General features: G+C 45.4%; 1 protein-coding gene across 1 annotated transcript in view; it reads right to left on the minus strand.

Annotated features, from left to right (window-relative positions):
• Window positions 1-7,763, minus strand: part of TGFBR2 (transforming growth factor beta receptor 2) — an 89,380-nt gene extending 81,617 nt beyond the window's left edge. The window contains exon 1 of the mRNA XM_047099658.1: window positions 7,426-7,763. Coding sequence (XP_046955614.1) covers window positions 7,426-7,519 — 94 coding nt within the window. The 5' untranslated portion in view covers window positions 7,520-7,763. The remainder of the gene's footprint in view (window positions 1-7,425) is intronic.
• Between the last annotated feature and the right edge of the window lie 12,086 nt (window positions 7,764-19,849).

Here is a 19,849-nt window from a genome sequence, read left to right on the forward strand (position 1 = left end):
AATACTATGAGAAACTGAACTGCACACAAAAAAAATACGTTATAATTACAAACAGAGTCAGCTTTTTCATGAATGACCAGTCTCTCCAGGGAAAATATAATACAATCCACAAAAACTAAGTTTGTACCCCACACCTCTGCAAAGGAATGTTCTTGAGGCCAGATGCATCCCCAGCACTGGAAGACCCAGGGCCAGGACAAATAGAGGCCCACACACCACAGGTCAAAATACTGGAAGTTCTAAATTAAGCTGAGAAACTATTCAGTAAAATAGGTTTTGTCCTACTTCCACTGACAAAATATATCTTCATAACACTTTGCAGGACCAAGTATCATTTTAAAACTCTTGAACTACTCAAATCCCTCCCTAGAACTGGGTGTTTTGGGTAAACACTGTCCGGGGCCTGGCCAACAACATAGCTTCCTCTTTCCACTGCCCCTTCCATCCTACATCAAGAGGGACCTTGTAAGATATGTACAGACACACAAAGCTGTAACACTCCCCTGAACACACCCCATACACACACAGCTGCCCCTTAGCCATTGCTCAGGTGCACCCTCACCAAAATGGACCAAAAGGTCCTTGTAGTCTGTCAAAGCTAACAGGGCCATCTGGACAGCGAATTGTGGTTCCCAGGTACCTGAAACGTGATCTAAAAGAGGGAGGAGTTTGGATTCAGAGGCCCAGAGTCTCCTCACCCCATGGACAAGGGGTCTGACTTGAGAAGAATAAAGGTAGTGCCCTCTACAACCAAGGGCAGAGGACCCTTTTGCCCATACACTAGGCCTATATTTTAACTGAGCTGAAATAAACTGGGAGGGGGAGGAGATCTCATCACAAAGGAAGGAAGGAAGGAAGGAAGGAAGGAAGGAAGGAAGGAAGGAAGGAAGGAAGGAAAAGTGGAGGAGGTGAGGAGGCAAGGAGGGAAAGAAGTGGGGGGAGGAGGGGAGGAAGGAGGGTGGGAAGGAGGGAGGGAGGGAAGGAGAGAGGGAAGGAGGGAGGGAAGGGGTGAGCAAGCTGCATATGTTCAGAGCAGACAGTCTTTCCCACTCACAGCCCCACTAGTCATAGGCACTTAGTCTGCAGCTAAAGCCATCCTAAAGAGCTGTGCTTCAGCCCCATAAACAAAACAAAGATGCTAGGGAACCCATAAGAGCCTAAGCAAGCCATGCTGAGTTGACTACATGTAAGGAGGCAGTTGCTTCCTGCTGAGTGCCAAGACCTAAAAAGCTGATCATAGCAAGTAAAAGGCCGGAACTTATCATGAGGAGAAGAATCTTAACCACCTGCAAGCCTTCAGATTGGGTGGACCTCAACAGTCGAATCTTTCCCCTTTGGTATGCCTGATAAAGTCTGTTCCTTCTGCTCTCACCAACAGTCATTTGCGGCCTGTGTGCAGAGGCTGACCCTACGTGCCTGGAATTTGGGCAGAGGCCCCTTCTGCCCACACGCCAGGCCTGGATGGTGCTGGTCCAATCGCCGCCAACAGTCAAACCGTGGGTCACGTGAAGGCCTCTGTGATCAGACTAGAAGAGTAGAGTCTCCTTGCAAAGAGACTGCCCTATCTTGATTTTCTGTCGTACAAAGAGAGTCAGGAAGGAGGCAGATCACGTAAGCAGAGCAAATCATGAAATCAGAAGCACCGAACTGATCCTATCAGAGGGTCAGTTTCCCCTGGCTGAAACACGGGGACTCTTCGCCCCCTCCCGGACTTCCATCTCAACTTCTGTACTCACAGATACACCACGTAAAAGGGCCAAGCAGAGTGCAAGCCGGGCAAACTTTGAATACACACACACACACACACACACACAAACCTCGAGTGACCTTGAGCAGACTCCATCTTCCCCATTTATAAATAAAGATAGCAGGCTTCTTCCGAAGATTAAATTAGATCAGCCATGTCAAGCAGCCGGCTGCGAGCAGATTTTCAAATGCTGGTTTCCCTTCTCCCCACTTCTCCCTGAGATGAGCTAATGCGCCCGCTCGGCCTTCTAAACCCTCCTGACATGCCAGGCAAGGAAGGAGAATGATCGCGGTGCCCAGGTCAGAAGCAACAGTACGCGGGGGGGGGGATGGGACACAACATTACACGGAAAACAGGTAGCACAAAACACGTGGTGAGTGTTCTAATGCTTCTCTGCTCAGTCACTTCCCCTGAGAATCACGCGTTACATCGGCCAAAGCTGTGAGGACCCAGAGAGCGGAAGGTAACAAGGTAGCAGAGTTATGCTTTTATGTGGAAATTGGCTAAATAATGCCATGCTCTAGCCAGGAAGTAGGTTTCCTCTGCACCCTATTTTAAACTGTTTTGGTGGTTTGCATCAGACCTAAATAACATCCACACAGCTCTGCAGCAGAGAGAGACTGCTCGAGGGCCACTCTGCCCTTAGACCAACTCTGCGTCACTGCTTATAAACCAAAACATAAAACCCTGATGAAAAAAGAAACTTAAAAGCTATATTTAGATTTCAGCACTTCATTTTTAATGAAAGTCTCCTTTCGACAACCTTCTAGAACAAAAAAAAAAAGGAGAGAGAATTCAGGATTTACTGGAGAATTTCTTCGGTGGAAACCCTAATGTTTTGGAAGGGCTTAGAATGCCTAATGCTAATTCAAAATGCATAGCTGAAGGGACTGGATGAGAACTTTCCATCATGCCTTGTGAGAAGTTGAAGCATCTTATTCCATATCTCACCAGAATAAGAAAACAAGGACATAGGATAAAAACAACCATACTGCCCACTTAGATCAGAGCCAAAACGATTCCTTTCCTTTTTAAATGTTTATTTATTTTTGAGAGAGAGAGACCGAGAAAGCAGGGGAGGGGCAGAGAGAGGGGGGTATAGAGGATCTAAAGTGGGTTCTGTGCTGACAGCAGACAGCCCGATGTGGGGCTTGAACTCATGAACCAAACTCACAAACTCTGACCTCAGCCGACGTCAGAAGCTCAACCAACTGAGCCACCTAGGCACCCCGGAGCCAAAACTATTCTAACCAAAAGTAAGATCTTACCATTCAGACAAACTCCCAATACATAGTGATTGCCTGGTTGTTAAAATGCTTGGCCTGGATTGTACCAGCAGCTCAGCTCAACATTTCCTGGGTGCTAAGGTCTTAGCTCAACCTGGGGTTGAGGTTTCTTTAGGCAGATGACATTTGAGCAAAGTGTTGCTGTTGTTTTTTTTAAGTTTATTTATTTTGAGGGGTGGGGGGAGAGCATGAGCAAGGGGCAGAGAGAAAGGGAGAGAGAATCCCAAGCAGACTCTGTGCCATCAGACAGAGCCCAACACGGGACTTGACCCCACGACCCTGGGATCAGGCCTTGAGCAGAAGTCAAGAGTCAGACAGACGCCTAACTGACTGAGCCACCCAGGTACCTCTACACTTGAGTGCAGTCTTTTTTTTTTTTTTTTTTAACGTTTATTTATTTTTGAGACAGAGAGAGAGCATGAACAGGGGAGGGTCAGAGAAAGAGGGAGACACAGAATCTGAAACAGGCTCCAGGCTCTGAGCTGTCAGCACAGAGCCTGACGTGGGGCTCGAACCCACAGACTGGGAGATCATGACCAGAGCCGAAGTCGGACGCTCAACCGACTGAGCCACCCAGGTGCCCCTTGAGTGCAGTCTTAAAGACAAGGGAAAGTTATTCAGGGAGCAGGAGGTGTGAGCAGAGAGCAGCTTGAACAAAGACACTAACTAAAAGGGCTAAACTATTCAGGGCGTGTGTATACAGGATGACAGGGGTACACTGGGAAAATGTGACACTTGGTGGGATGCAAAGTCTCAGAATCAAAGGACAACCAGATCATGGAGCATCTTGTGAGGCCTGATTGAGGACTTAATAATAATAATAATGAAAGCTGCTATTTATTGAGCATTTACTATGCTGTGGGCACTGTGTTAAGCACTTCAAAGCTTTATTTCATTTCATCTTTACCATGGCTCCATAATCCCCATTTTACAAATGAGGGAGGGCACTGAGGATGAGAGAGGAAGGTTTCTACATCAGGCAACACAGCCAGTAAGCGGGAGGTGGTTCTGGAACCCAGGAGGCCTCGATTCCAAAGCTTGTATCTCTAAGCCTGTCCTCAAAAGAAAGACTGGATGGGCACATTGGGTCTACCACAATGGCTACAGAGTGGGGAACCAGGGTGGCCCAAGTGGGGACCTACAACATGGCAGGTATAGAAAAGGACAGATCAATGGAAAGAAAAGATGTTCAGAGGGACAGAGAAAAAAAAAACAAACATTCAACAGGCACTCCTATAAGAGCATTCAACAAGCAAACGGGCTTTTGAAAGAGGGGTCTAGGAAATAAACCACCAGGGTTCATTAACGCCTCCAAGTGCACAGGGTTAAACTATGTGTCCTTGTTTATGGAGGCCTTTCAAAGTCCTTGCACGAGGCCTTTCACACCCTCCCAAACGTTAAGCTCAATGAGAGCAAAGACCAAGTCTCATCTTACTCATTCAGGACAGTGTCCTCAGGTCTGAGCCTGGAGAACATACTCCATAAATACTGAGAAGGCAGAATGAGTACTGGCCACTTTTTACAATGGCCCCAATGAGGTATCATTCTTAATTGGAAAATTAGGGTTAAAAAAATAAAGAAAAATTTTTAAAGTAGCATTGATAACTAAGGATTGCTAAATTAAAATGGAAACCATGTGCGGCACCTGGGTGGCTCAGTCAGTTAAGCGTTCGACTTCCGCCCAGGTCATGATCTCACAGTTCATGGGTTTGAATCCTGTGTTGGGCTCTGTGCGGACGGCTCAGATCCTGGAGCCTGCTTCGGGTTCTGTGTCTCCCTCTCTCTCCCTGTCCCTTCCCCGCTCACACTCTGTCTCTGTCTCTCTCTCTCTCTCAAGAATAAAGAAACATTTAAAAAAATAAAATGGAAACCTTGTAGCAGTTATGGTAGCTACACAGACTGTAATGAGGACTCATCACCATGGGGTGCTACCTTGATAAAAGGCAATAAATCCAAACTATGATGAGTTTTTTGTATAAACCATAACTGGTGAAAAGTAAGCTGTTATTAAAGGAAGTGGCCTAGGGGTATAAATGTGTTTTCTGAAAAGCAATAGGACCAAAGATCAAATTCCGGGCCTAGCAATCTCTAGCCTCTGACCTTGACAAAGTAAGAACATAACATGATTTTAGGAAAGAAGTTTATCTGTGTGACACTTTTACCAACACTGAGACCGCCACAGAAATCTCTTGTTAGGTATTTGAAAAGCACAAGTGGCATTTTTCAGATCTGAAGAGTTTTTTGACATGTAAGATTTTCCCCTAAAGAGTATTTGGGGCATTCGGGAAGAGTGGGTCTACGAAACAAACAAACAAACAAACAAAAAAGGATTTAAGAACACTTCTTCGAGAAGTTTGTTCTTACACTGAAATCCTTTGCCCACTTATCAGTCTGCCAAACAGAAGATGGGACTTACTTAGGTGACCTAACAAGACATGGTAAACAATCTCATTTCCTCCCATCTTATCACACAGTTAAGATGCTCTGAAAAAGCCTGGACAGTTTACCAGTTATTTTAGAAAAATCCTGAAACCGTTTACTTACATGGAAAATTAAAATGCAAGTGGAAGGTAGGTTTCTTGTTTTCATTATAGCTACCTTCAACCTTCAACTATCCTTGGAAGTTTAATTTCAAATGAATCCAAATCCAAAGTGATTCCTTAGTTCAAATTCGGAAACTTTAATTCCATCAAAATATGAAACCTGTGGGTTTTGCAAAACTGTTCAAAAGCCCGAATGAAAAGCCACTAGGCTCTTAAGCTAATTGTTTAAAAATGTGTATACAGATGAAATGAAACGGACTCATGAAGTACTGAGTCTGGAATTTGAAAATTCATAAATCTTATCCTCGTAAACAAAACCTAACGAAATCAGGGCCTGCTGATTTCCTTCTTTCGTAATCTGAAACGAAGAGTTTTAATGACTTTTAACGTACTCGGAAAATGAAGGGTGCTGTTTCAAATCTTTACTAGCAAAATACAGTTCAGTTTTTAAGTGTCTGGAATATAATCAGAGACAGTTGAACATTGTGGTGCTGCAACGTAGGAAAACATCCAAGAATGAAATACTAGGATCTTATTAAACTCAAATGCGCGTTAGGACGTTATGTTTACAACAGTTCTTCTGCCTTATTCCACTGAAAACTCCCATCTCCATGCCACGTTCCGTATGAAGCATCATTTTAAAAAGTTCTCAGCCCACTTCAAATCCTCTGAAAGGTACCATGTAGAACCCGGTGCTTCTCTCTTCTGGACAAACATAAAGGTCAAGTCTGCCTGTGGCCCCTTGGGAAAAACAATCAAGTACCTGAAGGTGATGTGGCCTGTGAGATCCTCTACACTTCGTCCCAAATCTACCTACACAAGGCATCTCCAAATCACCGAAGGGGAAAGGCAGCGACAAGCGCTACCAATGAAAGGGATGTAAAACTATCCCAATGTAACCATTTTACAGATGAAGGAACTGAGGCCTTGAAAGGTCCAAATACTCAGTTCACCTTGACCCCAGCTGCAGACACTCAGTTGTCGGAATCACAGCTGCAAAAACTTTAACTTTTAAGGTCCCGGGGGTTCCGCACTTTCCGCAGCAAGTCAGTAAGAACTCAATTCCTGCATTTTTCACCTTCAGAAACCTCTAGGAAGCGTACGGACGGTCAGGAATCGAACCTTTCCAGAACCCATCAACTCAGGGAAGGCAGGGCTGTCTCGCTCCAGGCCCCATCTCCAGCACCCAGCACCTAGTAGGCACTGAGTTCCTAATTCTCCGCCTTCCACCTGACCATCCCTGCTCCCCTCCCCGTCCACGCCCAGCCATCCGCGGGGCCAGAGAGCTTTCCTTGGGAAATTGTTTCTTTCCTTGAAACTTGCAGACAGTGACTGCGGGCCGAGAAGCCGGCCTGGGGCGACGTGCGGCGCCTCCCCCGAGCGAAGGCTGGACTCGCTGGCCACTGAGGGGGGTGGCTCGCCCAGACCCGGGTGGGCGCGCGGCTTCGGCCCGGGCCGCGGCGACCCCAGGTGCGCCAGCTGCTCTAGCTGCTCGGCGGCCTCGGCTCCGGGCCGCGCGGCTCCCCTGCCTCCTTCGGATGCCCAAGCAACTTCTCAAACTTCCCTTTCCGGGGGTGGGGGCGCGCCTCGGACGCGGCCGGCGCAACGCCTTTCCTGCCCGCACAAAGGGGGCCCGACGTGCCCCGCGCCCCCTTCCCCTCGAACTTTCCTCCTCTTCTGAAAGAGAAACGCACACCCCGGCGCCCCTCGGGGAGCCGGGCTGCGTGGGTGCCGCCGAGGGAACTTTCCCGTTTCCGCCCGAGCGCCGGGCGCCCGGGGCCGCCTGTCAAGCGCAGCGGGGACCCCCGGCGCCCCGCCGAGCCCGCCTGGGGCGGGGGGGGGCACTCACCGGACTTCAGAACGTGCGGCGGGATCGTGCTGGCGATGCGCGTCCACAGGACGATGTGCAGCGGCCACAGGCCCCGGAGCAGCCCCCGACCCATGGCAGCCCCCGCCGCTCGTCATAGACCGAGCCCGGAGCGCAGCGGACGGCGCCTCCCGGAGCCCCGGCTGCGCCCCCCGCGCCGCGCCCTCTCGGGACCCTGCGCCGGCCGGCCGGGCAGATGCGCGGGCCAGATGCGGCGCCGCTCGCCAGCCGGGAGGGGGCCTGGAGGCCGGCGGGGCGCGGGGAGGCCCCCGGCGGCCGAGGGGAGCTGCGCAGGAGGCCGGCTCCTGCCCCCGGCGAGTGCGCGCGCGGGGGTGTCGTCGGTCGGTGCGCGCGAGTGACTCACTCAACTTCGCCCGGGCGCCGCGGGGGAAACAGGAAACTCCTCGCCAACAGCTGGGCAGGACCTCTCGCCGCCCGAGAGCCTTCTCCCTCCGCTCGGCTTTCAGCCCTCGCTCTCTCTCCTGCCTGCCAATCACGTCCCTGAGACCGGCCCCTCCGAGGGCTTTGGCAAACTTTCAGCTGCCCCCGCCGCCCTCAGGAGTTGCTGGCTCCGAGCATTTGCCCCCCCGCGTGACTAAGGGCACGCGTCTCAGAAAGTAGCCGAGCACAGCGAGTCTGCACGCTTTGCACGAGCTGCCGCACCAAGCATCCTCCCCCTCCGCACACCCCCCTTTGCATTGTTCCCGGGTGCCCCGGAATCGTGTGTTCAGCCCCCCAAGTGCGGCCCCCGCGAGCGGATGCCGAAATCTGAGGCGTGAGCGCAGTTTTGTTTCAAATAAAATAGCAAGCAGTGCCTCGAGAAACTTTTGTTTCGTTGTGAAATGTTTTCCTTACTGTAGGTCCGAGTCCGGAAGTTTTTTTTTTTTTTTCCCTTCCCCCCCCCTTTTTTTCCCTCAAGCTTTAATGTGCGTGTTAACCAAATGAGTATCTTGCTAACATGTAAAATTTCTGATCCAGGACCCCCAAGCTGCAGCGTTTCCGAGGAGCTCTGGGGTGCTGCCTCCCGTTTTGAACTGCCCCTTCCCGGAGGGTGGGGGTGGGGGCGCTTCAGTGAGTGTGAAGGAGCAGCCACCACAGAGGGATAGTGGTGGGACATTTCATGTGCAGAATGGACGGAGTATGGCAGTAAATGTTAATATCACAGTGGCCCAGGAGTGAGAGAAGTGCCAGGGTTTGCACTCCCATACTGCCTGTGAAGGGAGAATCCTTAGCGCCTCTGCAAAAGGGAAAGCTGGGGCAACTTGAGCCCTCCCTTCTTGCTAGGGTGACCAGGTTTGCCCGAAAAGATCCATGTGCACACCTGTTTTGAAGTTCGATCATTCAAGGAGCCCCTTTTCCTTTCCCAAGCGTCTTGGTTGGGTAGGGAATTATATGCTCATCCCAGTTCCAACCGTGTACGGTTCTCTGGTCAGGAGATCTTCCAGCAGGTTACACAATGAACTTACTTTCTTTATCTGAGAGAAACATTTGCAGAGGCAGGTGGCCAGGTTCGTTGAGAATAAAAGCAAATAGCTCTCCCAGGAAACCCAACGCCGGAAAACCTCCCTGTCAATCTAAGAGTTCATTTGCCTGAGCCTGAAGCCATCAGCCTTGTCACCACTGTTCCACCCAACACGGAAGCTGCCTCTGAATGTCTCTTAGGAAAAGGCCACTTCCCAGCCCTCTTGTGTTCTGGATGCTGGAAGCGCAGGGAAACCAGGAGGGGCTGGGCATCTTCTTGCTCAACCACAGCCTCGCCAAAGCTGGTGCCTCTTGAGCCACCAAGGAAAGTGGAGTTCAAAATCTGCTTCTTGCCATTTTCTCCACTGCCAACCCTTGGGCGGGAGTCTCCCAACCGCCCATCCCCAGTCCTGGCCATTCTGGACACCCACTTTCTCAAATCAGAGCTAACGTCCATTTTTCAAAGTGCAAACCTAATTATCCCAGTCCTCTGATTAAATGCATTCAGTGGCTTCCCACTGCTCTTGAGAGAGGGTAGAAATTGGATCCTTCAATTCCCTTCCTCTCCTGCTGAGAGCCTTCTCCAAATTCCCTAGAGCATGTCCACTACTCCTCTTGTACAGAGCCACCCCTAGGGCCCCCTTCCTTCTCTCTGTTCTTCCTTTCTTCTTCACCCAGCCAATTCCTCGTCTTCTTGGTAAATCCCAACTTCCTTGATGGACATGATTTCCCTAACCTCTCTGAATAGACTTTTTATTATATGTTCTCTTGGCACCCTTATGCTTCTCATTTTTAACACTTACTACAGGTATCGTTGTGTCATTATCGGTGTCGCTCTTTCACTTCTATTCCTCTCCCCAGCTCAAGTCCAAATTTTTTGAGGACAGGGATTAAATTTTTCCCTCTGCTCACCATTGTGAGTTTAGTTCCTAGCATGTAACAGGTGTTTAAGAAATAGCTGTTGGATAAACGAAAGAATGCGTTAATAAAGATTTAGAAGAAAATTGGACTTCAGTGCCCTATTCCACAACTCTGGAGAAGGCATTCTATTACCTAATAAATTGAGATGTAAACAGGCTAGTTTTTAGCTACAGGTGATGTCACTATTACTTCCTTTTCTTTAAAAAGGAGAAGTGTGTGGGTATTTTCTTTCTTCTTTTTTTTTTCTAAATTTGCCCAAGTTCCTCTGGACAGCTTACATATACTTCCTTACTCCTCCAGACATACTGAGAAGCAAATAAATGCCCAGGTGATCCCAAAGGCTTTTTTTCCCCCCCATATTGCAAAGACAGATGTTTTACATTGTCAGAGGCCAGGTTTAAGATACTCAGTTCCGTGGCAGAGAATTTAACTGGAGGGCCTTTGCCATCATGTGTTAGTAATGTTGACTTTAATGTTGTTTGCCTTTAACATTTCTGATTTAATCCCCAATCTCCTGTGAAATTGAGAGTCTGAATTCAGCGTTGCCAAATGCAAACTCATCCTTTAGAAACCATCAGCCCGATGAAATCAGAGGCCTGTAAACTCACACATACTGCAATTTGGCAATCTTAAAAATTTGTCAGTTTGACCTTCCTTTTGGGATTCTCGCCGTAAAAGAAGTCTGATACTCTCAGTTAAAACATTGCTTTCACACAGAGTTTTATATTTGACTCAATATAATTTTCAGTTAATAGACATATGCAAAACTTGGGGCCATTTGCAGATAGAAGCAAAAATTAAAACCCCAACTCCTCGGGACTTAAAAAACAAAGAGTAATTTTTAGGCCCTTACCAATTTGAAAAACAATAAAAACCAAGTTGAACCAAAGTTAAACGGCTTGAGTGTCTTCACATTTCCAGTTTTACAACCTCTGAGCGCGCGTGCACACACACACACACACACACACAATTGCACTGAATCAAAATGGTTAATTTAAGCCCTGCATTTTCCAGTTGTGATAAGCCAGAACTTTCCACTCCCCTCAACTTTTTGACACGCAGCTGCTGAGGTTACTGGCAACCAAAGCAGTTGACAGAAGACTGCTCCTCATAGAAATCAATCATATTCTGCATTCTCAGCTCTTATCTCTTGACCAATTCTCCTTCTATTGTGAAACAGGCCAATGAACATTGAGACAATACTGAATGTGTGAGAACCACCCACCCCTTTCAGAATCTTACGTGATGTTAGCTCCTCCAGGAAATATTTTGTGATTCCTCCAGCTTCAAATGATCTCTCCTCTCCCAGAGGGAACCCAAGGAGCATTTCGTTTATTTGACCTATTTTGTAATGTTTATCCCATTCTGACACGGAGTGTGTTATAATTATTCATTATTTTTTTTGGAATCCTACCCCCCCACACATACTTGTAAAACCCTTGGAAACATAGATTATTCATTTTTCAAATTTGAACCACACTTTGCACCCTACAGTACTCCATGTATGTTTCCTGTCTTCGATAAAGGGAAAAAATGAGAATATCTGTTTTTCTCATCCATCGCCTTGTTTGCAGTTCTCTACAGATATTAATAAAACCTGCTATTATACCACATGTTTAGAGAAAGCAGGAATTGTTTCTTTTGGAGAAAACATAGTTGTGTTTTAAATCGCAAAAATAATGTATATTCACTTTAGGTGGAAAAAAACCTAAAATAGAGATAAGCCAAAGGCAGAAATCAATAAAAAGATCCTTCACTCTATCACCCAAATATAATCACTTGTTCACATTTGGGAGCACGTCCTTGCAGTACTGATCTGAGTTTCACTTTACGGGTGAAGAAACTGAGGATTATAGAGATTAGAGAGTTGGCAAAGTTCACGTAGCTAGTAAGGGACAGAGCCCAGGTTTACACTGACGCCTGTCTAGCTCCAGAGTCTACACTCTAGAATAAGTTGATCAAGTGGTCGATCCTAACCACCTGGCCAGCCTGATCGTCACACTATTTTGGGTGACTATGGGCTGGTGAGAGCCCACCCTCTCCTATCACTACTTCCTCCCTCACTCATTGGTCAGCCCATGGCAGTCACCTCTCCGTTGGAAAGTACTTTTGCTTAGCTCACATCTTGTCTTTAACTTGTGCCACGGATGGGCGTGTTCCAATCAGGGGCTTCCCTGGCTTCTTGCTGTATTACCTTGGATAGCAGGAGCCTGCTCACCTCTCTCCCTTGGCATTCTCTCTCCTTTGACTTCGGTGTTGCTCTTCCATTCCTATGTTATGGACTAAATAATATCCTCCCCAATTCATACGTTGAAACCCTAACCTACAATATGACTAAATTTGATGATAGGAGCTTTGAAGAGATAATTAACATTGAAAGAGCTCATGAGGTTAGGGTCCGAACCCCATGCGATTGATATCGTCATAAAAAGAGTTGCCAGGGAGGCAGAAGTGCACACACAGAGAAAACGCCAGTGAAGACACCGTGGAAGACAGTCGGTCACCTGCAAGCCCAGAACAGAGGTCTCGGGAGAAACCGAACCACCAACGCCTTGACCTTGGACCTCCAGCCTCTGGAAGTGTGAGAAGTAGATTTCTGCTGTTTAAGCCGCCCAGTCTATGGTATTTTGTTATGGGAGTGCTAGCAGATTAGTGCGCCCAATTTCCTGCTGTTCCTTCTCAATATCTTGACAGGTTTGTTTTCCTCCGCTCATTGGTCCCATGCTAGTGCTTACCAACTCTGTTCTCTGCCCCTCTCTCACTCCTCCCGGGAACACGTGCATTTGTATGGCTTCACTAATACATGATGATTTCTAAATCTAATCATCAAGCTCTAATTTCACCTAAGCTAACATTATTCCATTTGCCTACTCGGCTCTTCATGGATGTTCCACTGGCATCGCGTGCACTCAGAATTTTAAAATTGGACTCCAAAGTGCATGTCCCCTTGGTACATTCCCCATATGGAGAAAAGGCTCTATCTTTAAAAAAATTTTTTTATAAATGTTAAAAAGGGTGCCTGGGTGGCTCAGTTGGCTGAGCATCTAACTCTCGATTTTGGCTCAGGTCACCATCTCAGGGTCAGGGGACTGAGCCTCCATGATCAGTGCAGAGCCTGCTTGGGATTCTCCCCCTCTCTCTCTGACCCCTCCCTCCTCCTTTACCTCTTTCTAAAGTTAAAATTGAGAGAAAATTGTATAAAGGCTCCAACTCCAATGGATAGCCCAAGCTAGAAACATTAAAAATCAGCTAAGAGTTTACTTCTATTTTACCGTCTTGAACTCAGTGGGCATTAGGGTCTGGTCTATCTATTTACTTTCTGCATATCTCTTGAGTCTGTTCTGTTCTCATCCCCCATTTGCATGTTTTAGTTCTGCCTCTTGTTATGAGGATTACTTTAGATTCTTCACCGGCTTTCCTCTCTAGTTTCACCACATCCCACTACATCTTCCCCTGTGACCAAATATTCTTCTCCAAAGATACCAGAATAGCAATCACATTTAAAATTGTTCAATGGCTTCCCATTGCCTTCAGGACAGAATTTCAACCTGGTGTCCATCCATTTATGCATCTCACCAGCATTTGATTCTGTACTATGACCCAAATACTGTGTTAAGCACTGAAAGCATGAGGACTCAGAAAATGTAATCCCAGCCTTAACTGAAGGGCAGGAGGCTGTCCTTATCATCCGATGTGAAACATAGATAAGTAGAAAAATAATATGAATAGCCCTGATAATATAATTGTCACAACGGTGATAAGCTCAGGCTACGACAGAAGCAGGCACTAGGGTCCAAGAACCAGCCTGAGAGTGAGAGAAGACCACAGGGAAGGAGTGCCTTTTGAGCTGAATCCTGAAGCACGGTCAGGCCATGAAGGCCTGTGGAAGCATGTTGCAGATACACAGATCAGCCATGAGAAGATGAGGGGAAGTACGAGCGTAGACTGGGCCGGGAAATACAAGGAGTTTAAAATGCCCAGAGTACAGATTTGAAGGGATTTTAGGTTGTATTTTTTGGCCCCAGTTCTGCCCCCCTCCCTGAATTCATGTTCTTTGCCTTTTGAGTGTGGAGTTCCTCCCACTAGAGGCAAAGGGTTCTCACAGGCAAAAACCATCATGGGATCCATCATGGGGCTGGAGGTGAGGAGGGCAAGGCAGCTTTAATTTAGATTCTTGGCATCATCTACACATTTGATTATTTAGGAAGTTATAGAATACAGCCAACACCATGGCTGGCTTGCACAAAATTTATTCTTCCCCTTCCTGCTTTGTTATCAGAGTCTAATTTTGTTTAGGATATGGATTTAACTGTGTCTTAGGGAAAGAGCCTGTCCTGGTTTGTCTGGGCAAAGAAATATAAAAAGGAATACTACTGGGGCTTGTGAGAAAGTTTTCTTTCCAAGGAAAGGCACTCTTCCCGCTCCTGTTTCTTACCTTTAACATAATTAGGGGAGGCTGAAGCAGTTACAGGGATACAGTCACCTTTCAGCAATGACAGAAGGCCAAAAGTATCCCAAAGTAGAACTACTGAACCAATATAAGTAACCACCTCAACTTAGACATTATCTGAGTATGGTAGGTAGTCTTCGCAGATGGCTATGACCCTTTCCTTTCCTCACTGGCTTCCGGTTGCTCCTCAAGAGGTGGGATGGATCCTATTTTCTCTTTTCCCTCTCCTTGAATCCAGGCTAGCTTTATAACTTACTTTCGCCTATAGAACATGGTAGAAATGATACAGTGCCCATTCTAGGGCTGGCCTCAAAGAGAGACTTCTCTCAGAAACCAGTTAGCAGGTAAGAAGTCTGAATACCCTGCAACCATATGCTGTGAGGAGGCCCAAGTGAACCCCATAAGAGGCCACATGGAGAAAGATACCCAACCAGCCACCAGCTATTCCAGTCCTCCTGGTAGAGGCATCAAACACATGAGTGAAGAAGCCATCTTGGACTTCCCAGCCCCAGCAAATGCCAGAGAGGATAGAAATCAGCAAGGTGATCCCAGTCCAGATTGCAGAATCACAAGACATCATGACTAATATCATGTCAACTGTCAGTTCCAGTCAAAATTCTAACTAATACAGAGAAGTCCACTAATGAAATGGAAAGAAGGAGATGTTCCAGTCACCACATGGCTGTCTATCTGTGTACCAAATACAGAATCACATCAATTATGCCTTAACTGTATGATTTCTCCAATTATCTTGGAAATCACACAATTACATTTTTTACGTATTTGCATTCATAAAGAAATGCATATTTACGTGTATATGTTTGCTTATACATAACAAATGTGTAAGTGAACCAAAATTTTGTTATTTCATTTTAGTAGTTATCTAGTTGTGGACATTAACAGGGAATCTCAAAACCCAATAGTGGCCCAGAGTAGCTTGGGCTTGGAGAAGCCCTTTTTTTTTTTTTTTTTATGTCAAGCTAAAGAGTTTATATTTCATATGTCAGGTGATGAAAACATTGAAGGAAATTTTGATCAAGGGAGGGAGATGATCAGAACTAATCAGATAAGATTTTCAAAATAGTGATTTAAAGTCTGAAGGATGCATCTGAGGGTGTAAGACTATGTCGGGAAAACAACTGTGAAATCACAAGTCTGAGCCAAAGGAGCATGGGAATGGAGGGAAATCAATGGATAAGAAATATATAAAGAGCTCAGTTTGGCAGAAACTGGTGTCTGAATTGACATGGCACGAAGCAGAGGGATAGTCTTGCAGAAGATGGTTTCCAAAACATCCTGCTTAATAATTGTAACCAACATTGGTCGCCCAGCACATTTTATGTTGCACACTGTTCTGAGTTTTTGATATAAATAAATGCTCATAGCCCTCACTGCAATCCTATGAGGTACATGGTATTATCATACCCACTTTACAGGTTGGGATACTAAACCACACAGAGGTTAAGTAACAACAGAGCCAGAATTCCAGCCCAGTAGAGACCAGCTGCATATCCCAGACTCTAAGCCACTTTGTCATCTACCGTCCTTACAGTGGCCACCCCTTAGATTTCCCCATAGACTGTGGCAGTCTTGAGGCAGGAACTGTGTTTTTCACATCTTTAGCTTCCTGTGCGTGATTTATGTTTGTTGCTCAATAAATACCCGTGAATGATAAGATGATGCAATGAATAGACTCCATAATCTGTAATATTAAAAAACTGAGACTCTACAGATTGTGAATCTGGGAGATAAAATCCATAACACCCTCAATGCCTGACTACCAAATGAGGCTAGAAATACCTGCCATGGAATTTAAACACCAGCATAAACTTCCTCTTAAGTTGTTGAAAAATGCTTCCCATAAGTGAAAATGGTACAAATAAATGAAAATAGATTTTATCTCCCAAGAGAACGTTTATATTTTTGATAGTTACATTGATCAATTTCACCCTGGTAAATGTTCATCTCTGATTTTTAAGTTTAAAAAAAAAAAAAGAAAACTGCAACAAAAGAGGTTTCATTTTTTATTTTTAAAATTTTATTATGATTATCATTCAGTTGAATAAGTTGTTATTAACCAAATGATATTATAAGACTTGAATGTTAGACACTTAGTCAAACTTAAGTTATTGCTTTAAATTACAACAAACTGTTTTAGTTGTTCATTTCGCAGAAATACAAAATTACTTAGTGGTACTGGTTCATCGGCTTACAAAATTATACCTTAACGTGAGTTTATTTAGTTGGTCTCAGAAAAATAATGATATAACCATATTAAGAGCTACATTTAATTTATACTTTGATTTCATGGTATTACACATCTCAGAGCATGCAATACGCATGTGTGCTAATTAGACTCGATGAATATTTGAGATTTTCTGATAAAACTTTTGTACCCTAGTCAAAGGGAAATATTTTGTGAGTAACAGTAGCATCTAGAAAGCTCTTATCGAGACTGCACCCCTAAGCAGTTTTTGCCATATTTATCTTAGATCAACTCCAGAAGGTTTGCTAAGTGTCATGTGCAAGTCAGAAATGAATTTTTGTTGGTGAAATGATTGTTGCTCAAGACATATAAATTGGCTTAAAGAGGGAGCCCCAGGCCTAACCCAGTATCCTGTGTTTGGCTTCTGTTGGAAGGTTCTGACCCTTGATCTCAGATTAACTGAATTCTACTGCTAGAAAACGGTCACATTTTCCTGGAGTGACTATTTCCTGCAAAATACTTTCAGAGTGTGTGAAAGGACAGACAGCAGAGACTTCACTTTTCCACAGAGGAGGTGGACATTGGTTTACTTAATAAATATACATACGTGTACAGAATTCAGTTTGAGACTTGCTTCCAGTGTTAAGTGTTAACCTGGTGGCAAGGATATGGGGAGACCTTGGGTTCTCAACCCATTTCTAATTTCCCCCCATCCACCAAACATATGCAAATGTTGGGCAATGACAAAATGCCTTGAGTCAGTTCACAGCAGTTCTATAAACGCAGAAGCTTTAGTTTAACAGCTAAGAACAATTGCAAAGAATATTCGGTAACAAAACACTTATGCTTTAGTGTATCAGAGGTGAAGAATTCACAGCGTGAAATGCGCTCTTGCATAATCATTTGCAAAAGTCTCAAGAGGTGATTAATTATTAACCCACTGAATCATTGGAAAAGCATGTGCTACATGTGCCTTCGGGCATTTCAAAGGGGTGCCTCCTTCCGGAGGTTGACAATAGACCCATTGGTTCTTGTTTAGAATTGCCATGGTGAATGCTTATCGCCAAGTCTTAACAACATCAAGCCATATGCTTGTTGCAGTCATTCCTCACCTACAGGCCATCAGAATGCTACTCGTTCTTTAGAATTCCAGAGGAAGTAGTTCAGAGAGGCTGCCTTTGAAATTTATCATTATCTTTTGCCTCCACACACAAAATCAACTCCCGAAACACAATTAAAACATTGGGCTATTTTCCCAACACTTCATGTTTTGTTTGACTGATTTTATAGACACCTTTTGTTATGCTCTACTTTTCCTTCATCTCAACCATCTGCTCCCATGAAACGTACTTGTTTCTTTCATGGGGAACACCCATATTCCCCAGGACATTTTTCTCTAAGTAAAGAAAACTCGATCTCGGTTTTACCATAGACCTTTTATAGGTTTTCAAATCAGGGCTTTTACATGAATATCTTTTACAGAAAAATAATGATTCTGTAGATAAAATTCTACTTCTGGGTGAAGTGTACAATCTCCAGCCAGACCTAAAAATAATGCTGGTGTAGTATTTTCCAATTCACAAAGAGTCCCCACACACCAGATCTTATTTTTGCCTCACGGAAACCACATGATGTTGACAGGGCGAGAATTATGAACTCCATTTTGCAGACGATGAAAGCGAGATTCCAAGACATTAGTGACTTGCCTGAGGCTACACAGCTAGTAAGAGCTAGAACACCAATTGGTTACCTGACTTTTCTTTCTTCTGTTCCTCAGGGACTTCTTCAACTCTCTTTTTTGCTGACTTACTTGTCCCTACACTGGGCTCTCACATCTGCTCCTGGCTCAGGGTATACCGATATGCTTAAGTCTACACCAAAATTTCAAGTACGGTCACTTGCTCCCTATCCAGAAGGGGCCAGAGTGCTCTGGAGCCAGAATGCCCTGGGAGCATTTCTACAGCCCATGCATCATGGTGATTGACAATTAGTGGACAGTGTCTTCACACACAGAGGAGCCCAGTGGAACTGCCTGTCCAGGAGAGTCATCCCTGGAGACTCCTGGGATGGGAGATGCGGTGGGGGTAGACAGTAGAGCGCCGGTAAGGTAGGGGGATACCATCCAGTTTAACCCCCTACTCTTGGCACTCCCATGATGCCCCCATGGTTGCCCTCTCCTTGCTGCATGGCCTCACAGCCGTCTGATCCTGAGGTCAGTTCTTGGACCAGTGAATGACCATTTAGGATGTGATTCTTTGCTGCTGCTTCATAAGTGTGGCCTCTCTCTTCCCTACATGCAAGCCTATAGCATACTTTTCTCCAAAACAGGAGATCTTAATCTGGAATTCATGGAATTTACCATGATGTGCAACAATTTGTATGAATTCATGTACACATGTTTGTCAAAAGAGGGGATCATAGCTTCCATCAGATTTTCAAAGGGGTTTTTGATTAAAAAAAAAGTTTACTAATAATATTTAGAGTGAATGATAGATCTGGGAACCAGACCCAATCCATCTCACGTCAGAGTCCTTATTCTTGACCCTTTTTTCCTATCTTCCACCTTCTAGGTTGGAGACCCTGAGCAATTTATCCAACATTTCTGAGCCTGATTGATTTTAAGTTTAAAGTCAAGTTGATAATCACATCAGACTTCCACTTCAAAGATGGCTTAGAGCTACTTTTCCCTATACCTCCTGATTAGCACAAGTAAAAACCTTGGACTCTATATGTAGGAAAACATAGGAAGACTATGGAAGGTGGAAAGAAGTAAAACCAACTAGGGACCTCGAACCTGAGGAACCACATGGTGGTGAGTTTCTCAGTCCTCCCCTCTGCCCCTCCCCAAAAGCTCATACTCGGAGCTAAAGAAGCCAACAACCAGGAAACATCAACAGGTAAGGTTAAAAAACAAAAACAAAACCCCAGCCAAAAGACTAGAAAGGAGGCAATCCAGCAAAACAGAAAAATTTTAGACGGTAACTGCTATACTCCATCAAAATACCACATAAGATATTGTGGTTCCACCCATACTAGCAAAGCCCAAAAGGGGAGCATAGATTTCCATGCTTGTGTAGTTTTAATGAGGGATCCCAACCCCCCCTACTAAGGTGGGGTCAGAGGAGGCCAAGTAGAAAGACAGGACTTTCACCGCCACTGGCCAGTAGAGCGCCCCATTCTGCCCCTTCCTGCTTCTGTGCTGTGAGTGGAGACCATGTAGAGAGCCTGGATTTCTACCCCTATCCTGCAGTGATAAGGTGTCTCTACCGTTTCCCGTTGGGGTGCTATCAGACAAGAGCTCATGGAAAATCAGGACTTTTACTATTGCCCAGGAGTAAGAAGGCCACCTCTACTTTCCCGTCAGTGGA

Source organism: Lynx rufus, unplaced genomic scaffold (assembly GCF_022079265.1).
Source record: "Lynx rufus isolate CCGP_SWC_20201006 ecotype Redwood Valley unplaced genomic scaffold, mLynRuf1.p SCAF_5, whole genome shotgun sequence".
Classification (NCBI taxonomy): domain Eukaryota; kingdom Metazoa; phylum Chordata; class Mammalia; order Carnivora; family Felidae; genus Lynx; species Lynx rufus.